Below are 7,677 nucleotides of genomic sequence, written 5' to 3' on the forward strand. Positions count from 1 at the left end.
CGTTTATATATGTTTTGCTAAAATAGAAATTTTGCCACTAAATAATAAAAATACAAATAACTCAGTTTTAAAGTGATCCAAGCTCCGAATACTTCTCTCTCCAAAGGAGACTTATAAAATGACCAAAACCAATGAAGACATACTCAACAGCAAGCTATAAGGAAAGTACTGGTAAAAATCACACTGGGACACCAATTCATGCCTTTTAAGGATAGCTATTGCCAGTGTGTGTGAGTGTGTAAAATAAGTGTTGGTGAAAATGGGGAGAAACTGAAATTCATTGCTATTGAGAACATGAAATGCTTCAATCACCATCAAAATGATATTTCAGTTTCTGGAAAGGCTAAATAGAAATATCACCTTATACAGTTCTGTTTCTAGACATGTGGTCAAAAGAACAGAAAGAAAGTGTATATGCTGAGCCAGGAGGGGATGGAAGCTGTGGATGTTGGAACAGAACCAGGGTCCTCTGAAAGACAAGGGCTTCTAACTGCTGAGCCACCGCTGCAGATCCTGGATTTTATAATTTTAAAAGCCAATTGTTTATTTTGGGAATATATGTGTATAAAAAGGTATTTGGAAAGTACTCAATAGCCTAGTAAGCATATACAGGTAACTCAGAGTTCCAGTAGTCACTGCTAAAATGTCAGCACTTTTCATTACAGCCCTTTCTCCATGCAATGCACTCTTTTGGTTTCTGTATTCTTGCTGCATGCTTAACACTGTGTTTTAAGCTCTTTCCTATGTCATAAAAATTCTTGCAAAGAATTTTAATAGCTGTTTTATAGTCTCTTATGGTAGATATATCATAATTTATTCAACCTTATTTCTTCTGTTGGGCATTATATTGCTGCTAATGTCTCATTGCTATGAAATTGCTTCTATGAACATAAATTTTCATTTCTCATACACACAGAATATATTCTGTGTTTATAAATGTAGTTTATTGAAAAGTCTGCATTTATTGAAATTAAAACATGAAATATTTTTCCAGTCACTGCTTCCAGCTGTGCTCGGTACAACTTCCTCAATGTCAGGCATAATCGTTAGGCAGATGTCATGGCTCTAATGGTGTTGGTGATTGAACGAGCAGTTAGTCCGGTTTCTAATACCAGTCTCATAGGCAGAGACTGACTTAGAGGCAGGCTTTCATGACGCTACTGACCCAAAATAGAGAGGGTGGCTAGATTCTCCGCCTTCTCTTGCTCTAGACCTTGGAGTGCATGGACCTAAGCCACCATGGCCTGCAGCACCTCTTTCAGGCCTCATTACTATGGGCTCTGGATATACAGAGGCCTGGCAGAATGTGTGAAGGGGAAGGCTGGCGGCTTCTGCTTACCTGGCAGTGTCACTGTTTGGATTGTTGGTGTTTTCTGGCCATCTCTTAATGGTTCGAACTCCACATGTCACGTTCGACCAGCAAACTCCCCTTCTTTCAGGGCCCCCCATATCTACGAATAAGGTGTGTGGGGCCATCGCCGTCTTCTCTGGCTTCTGAGTCTACCAGGAATTGATAAGAGAAGACAGTAGGTGGCCTAACTATCGTATCTTTCTTATATGTGGGATATGCAACACTACGCTTTCTATTTTTGTTTCCAGTTTGGAGCCTGCCATCAGCTTCTAAAGAGCTTGTTTTACATGTATGCGTAAGATTTACAACAGCTGTTGGAACTGTTGGTAGGAATTTTTCCTACTATCATTTTTAAATCGCAGTGCAATTCTTAGTGAAACAAAACACATTTTACCTTATCTGGAAAGTAGACACATAATAATAAACTAACAGTCTATTGGATAAGAAGCCTAGAGTCTAAAAAAAAAATGTAAATAAAAAAATAACCTAGTGTTCTAAGTAAAGCAGCACAAACAAAACTCTTTCTTGTTCCAGAAAAAAAGTAATGGTTGCTTTTCCTCACTCACTTCTTAAATGTATCTTAGTTCTGTTTTTAGTATCATAGACCAGCAACTTGATTCTGGGCAAAACCCAGCTCTCCACCTGTTACTGTAAAGAAAGTTTTGTTGGAACACAGCTGCTCTCATTTATGTATTGCTTTAACTTCTGTTTTGCCCCAGCAGCAGCCTTGAGCAGTTGTAACAGACCCCGTGGCTTACAAAACCATACATATTTACAAAGAAAGTGTGACAAGTCCTGTTTTTTATATACTTCCTCCAGAATTCTTTCTAAAGCAAATATGTGGTTCATCTGCTTAGCAACCTCTTGGTGTTGGTAAGATAAATCCTGAAGTCTTTGATTTTAGCTCTCTTTGCAGCCAATCTTAAACCATCATATCCAATTCTCCATTTCCTAACCCTTTTATGGTATAACCTGAAGACCTAGATTTACTTTGTTGAGCCCAGATAGAGGTTTGGTTTACTGAAATTAACATTTTAAAGCTAGAAACTTATCTAGCACATGGAAGTTGAGGATTTGGAATGGCACCAGTCCTACAATCCTTGTGCTCAGCGTGACAGTCCTCCACTTCTGCAAAGCACGCATCCAAGTGGCATGTACATCAGCACTGAAACCCATTTGTCTTCAGTCATATTCGTCTTGTCACCTGATCCACCTCCTGTCAGTTATTTTGCCTAGAGGCATCCCTTTTGCCCTGCATCTTCCCCTCTGCTCTTGTGGTACACCACTGTATCCTCATCATCTTCCTGTACCCACTTCCCAGCATGTTGCTTGACAAAGAGTGGAGGCTATGTGAATTTTCTCAATTGTGATAACATCTGAACAATTGGAAGACGGTGAAGGATTGATGATACAGAAATATTAATTTTCCTCTTAAATGCATGTTCTCTTCCTTTGAATGCTTCACATTGTTCCCTGTTCATCTGCAAACCACTAGCACATTATAACTGTGTTGGGATCATAAGCCAAATAACTGATGGGGTAGAAGATTTTTCCTCAATACTCACCTATCAAATAGGCGTAGACTTTGGGGCCACTTCTTACATGTATGTGCTTTTGATGTTTGGTTTTACTTTGTTTTTCAAACAGGGCTCCGCTATGTAGCATAAAATGGCCTAGAATTCACTGTGAGAACAGACGGGCCTCAAATTAATGATCCTGTTGCCTCACCCTCCCCAAGGCTGGGGCTGTGTAATGTGCCTTCAATTCTGACTTACACATACTCCTGGATAAAGTTATTTGTTTTCTGGGTCTCAATTTTTAATTGTAAATGAGGGATAATAATAATATCTGCTTCATAGAGTTATTAGAAGAAATGAGCCAGTATGTGTAGCTGCTAAAGAGCTTACTCAAAGTAAGATTATGTAAGGTGGAGTTATATAATTATTCTTATACCTTTGCTTAATGCTCTGTAGAGACATGCAGTTAACCTTCCTTTCCTCAGTTTACCCTGTTATGGGTCATGGGAAGTAAAAGCTCTCTGTTAAGCCACACTTAATTTAATTTTAGAATACTGCATTTGGAGAGGGTTTTGGAAGTCAGATGATTAAAAAGTGCTTATCCAAGCCATCAGTCCCCTGCAGTTCCCAGTTACAGGTGATCAGTCATCTGAAGATTATAGAATGTTATCAGAACTGTATCAGAACATTATAGTCATAGAAGCTGGCCACTCTCAAAATCTATTTCTACTGTATATGTGGGTGAGTTTTTGTTTTGCCTGCATGTACGTCTTTGCATAGCATGCATGCAGTGCTCATGGAGGCCAGAAGGGCATCATATCCCCTGGAACTGGAGTTACAGATGGATGTAAGCCACTGTGTGGGTGCTGAGAATTGAAGCTTCGTCCTCTAGAAGAGTGGCTGGTGCTTTAACTGCTGAGCTATTCTTAAGTTGAAATGTAATCAGACTTAACATTTCCTTTGTTTAAGACGTGTTAAAATCTGTAAATTTTATTTCACATATTTATGTATTATGTGTATGTGCACATACACAAACATGCCACGGCACACTTGTGGAGGTCATAGAACAGTCTGTGGGAGTCAATTCTCTTCTTCCACCATATGTGTCCTGAGGATTGACTCAGGCCATCAGATTTGGGAGTTAAGTATCTACCTGCTGAACCGTCCCACTGACCCAGATTTATAGTATGCATGAAGAGTGAAAAGGGAGGGAAAACTACATGGATATAACATACTATGAAATAATCAGGCAATAAACCACTGGTTATAATACTTTCAAATGTGATATTAATTCGTTTAAAAATTATGTCATCTTAACTTTTCCTATAGAATGTAGAATTTTCATATACCTCACTATAATGGTTATATCATGAAATGATAACTCTAGACAATATTGCAAAAATGTTACTCAATATCAGTTCATCTGAAAGGCATCTGAATACATTAGGGAGCTTTCAGATTGACATGTTACCGTTTCCGTCTTTGCAGGATTTAGGGTACCTAAAACTTTTATATTATAGCTACTCATTCAATATTTAATCAGTTGACCTCTGAAGGGTTTCATAGAGATAAAACTGCTTTAGACTTAATGATACACATAGATCATTTAATCAGGTATGATATTGAACACTGTCTATTGACTTAAAAGTATTTTGTACGGAACTGCCAGTCTGGAAAATTACTTACGATTTTTGTTCTTATAAAGTTACATACTGGTTATTTACATTGCATGTCTTGTGACCAGGAAACATTAAGTTCTTTTGTCTGTGATAATATTTAGCCCTGGGACTTTGCATTATATACCCAAATTTTAAAAGACTGAAAACTGAACCAGGAAAATGGGGAGTCAAGAGTTTCTATTTTCTAGTGACTCACCTCAAAAACTAGAAATAGATAATCCCTCTCTGAGAGTGACTCCTGTACAGCAGTGTAAATGTCATACCTCTGAACAAACATCTGTCTTTAGTTTGCTCATGTCACACTTAGAATACAAAAACTGCCTGCCTTGGGAGTACGTATTATTTAAAGTTCATTTGTATGTGTTTTGTTTTTTCAATTTTAATTCTCTGCAAAAGGTAGAAATAATTGTTGCCACTATAATCCATACTCCTACAGATTCAGACAAACTTAGTACAAGTGAATCTCACATTGGCACAGGGATCCTGTTTCTTTGGGAGTCTTTCCTTTTTCAGCTTTCTTCTTAAATCCCTGAAGACCCTAAAAGCAGAGGTTTTGGTTTTTTTCGTGTGCTGGTAGGCATTTTTCTTGAACAAATTTTCATGAACCAAAAAGTTTAAGACACGTTCATGACTATACTTTGTTGATATGGAATATAACATGCACTCCACACATGGTGCCACATGTCTATCTCTGGCACTGGGAAGACAGAGTGGCCCATCCTACCCAAACTGGTAAGTTTCATATTCATCAAGAGACCGTGTCTCAAAAAATAAGGTGGAGCACCAGAGGAAAACATCCAACGCTGACCTCTGGCTTCTACCCACATATGTGCACAGATGCACCACCCCCAGCCCCAGCACACACACACATAAGTAAAAGAAAATGTCCCTAGTTTGGTGGTGAGTGTTTGGGTTGTGCTTTGGTGAAAATCACTTGGAAATTGTAGCTCCTCAAATAGGAAAACTTATAAACAGCCCATTATGGTATATTCTATAAAGTAACTATTGACATAAATATGTGTAAATTAATTTTTTGTTTTTATGACAGGGTTTCTCTGTGTAGCATTGGCTGTCCAATGGACTTACTTTGTAGATCCTGCTGGCCTTGAACTCACAGAGATCTGCCTGGCTCTGCTTCCCAGAGTGCTGGAATTACAGGTGTGCGTCATCATACCTAGAGTGTGAATTCTTCTAAAAGAATTAATAAAGTTTTTGTTATTGGCTTTTATAGTAGAGTTTCTTGAAAGGTCATTGCATTAGGTAAATACATAAAACATTCCATCTAGAAAACATACTGATGCCATTACCAATTTACAATATGCATGTATTCATTTCTTTCAGTTGGATATGCCAAGTGACCAGATAGCTGCCAATCTTCAAGCAATTATAAATGAGGTCTGTAGGCAGAGACCACTGCATCTCGGTGAGTAGTTTGGTGAGGGAAGACTTCCTTAAACCCCAGTAACACTTCACAAATATGAACTATTAAGACAAAGAGTTAACGTACAAGTACTATAGCCACAGTATTTCCAGGAATTAAATAAGTAAAAAGAATTTTTCTCAGAGGATTCTTAATTACCTCGTTCATGAATCATAAGGTTTTAGAGAAGGACTTCTTTATCAGTAACAAAGAATAGACCCCCAATTTTCTGTACATTTGCATATTCTTTCTACTGTTAAATGTATTAAGGTTTAAAAGAAAACTAATTGCTGTAAAATTACAATGGTGTTAAATAGGAGAGAAAGCATTTATGAAATGATAGTTTGAAGCTGGTTGGCCTTCTTAATCTTTATTTTATAAAAGAAAGGGGGCACTTTTGTCAAGGGAGGAGAGTTACCTCTTGTAAATGTGGTGGCTCTTTGGCCATGGAGAGAATCACTTGGGTGCTGTAGTAGCTAGAGCACAGGCTACTTCCCTGCCTTCAGCATGGCCTGTGTTCCTCACACAGACCACACGTGTGCATGCTCATGGCGAGCTTGTTAGGCTCCACCAATTGCCCCATGCAGTTACTCTGCATGGACTTTGCGGGATTTAGTGTAATAATCAAGTTAATTAAAACACAGGTTTGAGCTACTTTTACAGTCCTTGAGAATTAAGCACATTGGTGATTGTGATTGAGCAGCCCATTTGTTAAGTCTTTCATACAAAATATGGCCACAGACATTGCATGTATATGGATTCTTTTATTCCATAGGGAACTTTGAGATAGCTCAGGAAGAATAATGGACAATAAATTCTCTAAAAATTATGCCATTTTGGGTGAAGCCCCTTAACTGTTGGTAGGAAGATTCTTCAATTGTTTGGTAACTCAGTTACAATTGTTTGGTAACTCAGTTACCGTCTGTGCTGACCGCTTTTATTTAGAGTATTTTTCCAAAGTAAAGGTTAGCACTCATTCCCTTCACCGTCAGCTTTGCAGTACATAAGTTCTAGGCGTTCATCTTTGGAGGGGAGGAGAGAATTACTAGTGAGCGTGTTTCCAGAATCACTCTCGTGCAGCGAGTTCTCCAGGATAGCAGCATGGCGCTCTGCAGGGGAACTGAGTCCCGCAAACTCTAAGCCTGTGTGTATCTGACCACAGGGATGGAATGAGAAAGTCACCATTGGCTCTCTGATCTTTGTTCTAGGTCCGTTTGTGGTGCGTGCCTTCCTTCGTAGTTCAACCAGCGAAGGTTTGCTACTGAAGACTGACGCATTGTTGCCCCAAAATGCTAAAACCAAAGAAGATGACTAGAAGTGTTGTATTGTGATATCGTTTTGTGATCTCAAGAAAGAGCAGAGAAATCTGTAAAACTGTATAATTTCTAGTTTGGCTTCTCATTTCTTAATCAGTACATTTAGAAGTAAATTTTAATTCCCTCCCCTTTTTTACTGTTTCAAAAATAAGGGAAAAAATGAAATTTCGGCTTCTAAAAATCCTGTCACATTTCCTTTGTTTTAATTTTTTGCTGCTGTTCCTATTTTTCGGATCTTGGAACCTACTGCATTTGTGCCTTTAGCATCAGTGCTCTGTGTTGGCAGAATCCAGGTCCAGAAGCAGTTTCTAGTTTTACAACATTCCTTTGGGAGACAGGCCATGTGAAGTAACAACAGTATCCTCATTCCCCCCTGCCTGCATCACCATCAGGC

The 7,677-nt window shown here is 38.6% G+C and overlaps 1 protein-coding gene across 2 annotated transcripts in view; it reads left to right on the plus strand.

Moving 5' to 3' along the window:
• The window catches only part of Mrpl1 (mitochondrial ribosomal protein L1), a 57,975-nt gene extending 50,511 nt beyond the window's left edge, over positions 1 to 7,464 (plus strand). For both annotated transcript variants that reach the window (XM_060380976.1, XM_021649215.2), the window contains 2 exons: positions 5,889 to 5,970; positions 7,176 to 7,464. In XM_060380976.1, the coding sequence (XP_060236959.1) occupies positions 5,889 to 5,970; positions 7,176 to 7,282 (189 nt within the window). In that variant the 3' untranslated portion in view covers positions 7,283 to 7,464. The remainder of the gene's footprint in view (positions 1 to 5,888; positions 5,971 to 7,175) is intronic.
• The last annotated feature ends 213 nt before the right edge of the window (positions 7,465 to 7,677 follow it).

Source organism: Meriones unguiculatus, chromosome 3 (genome assembly GCF_030254825.1).
Source record: "Meriones unguiculatus strain TT.TT164.6M chromosome 3, Bangor_MerUng_6.1, whole genome shotgun sequence".
Taxonomy (NCBI): Eukaryota; Metazoa; Chordata; class Mammalia; order Rodentia; family Muridae; genus Meriones; species Meriones unguiculatus.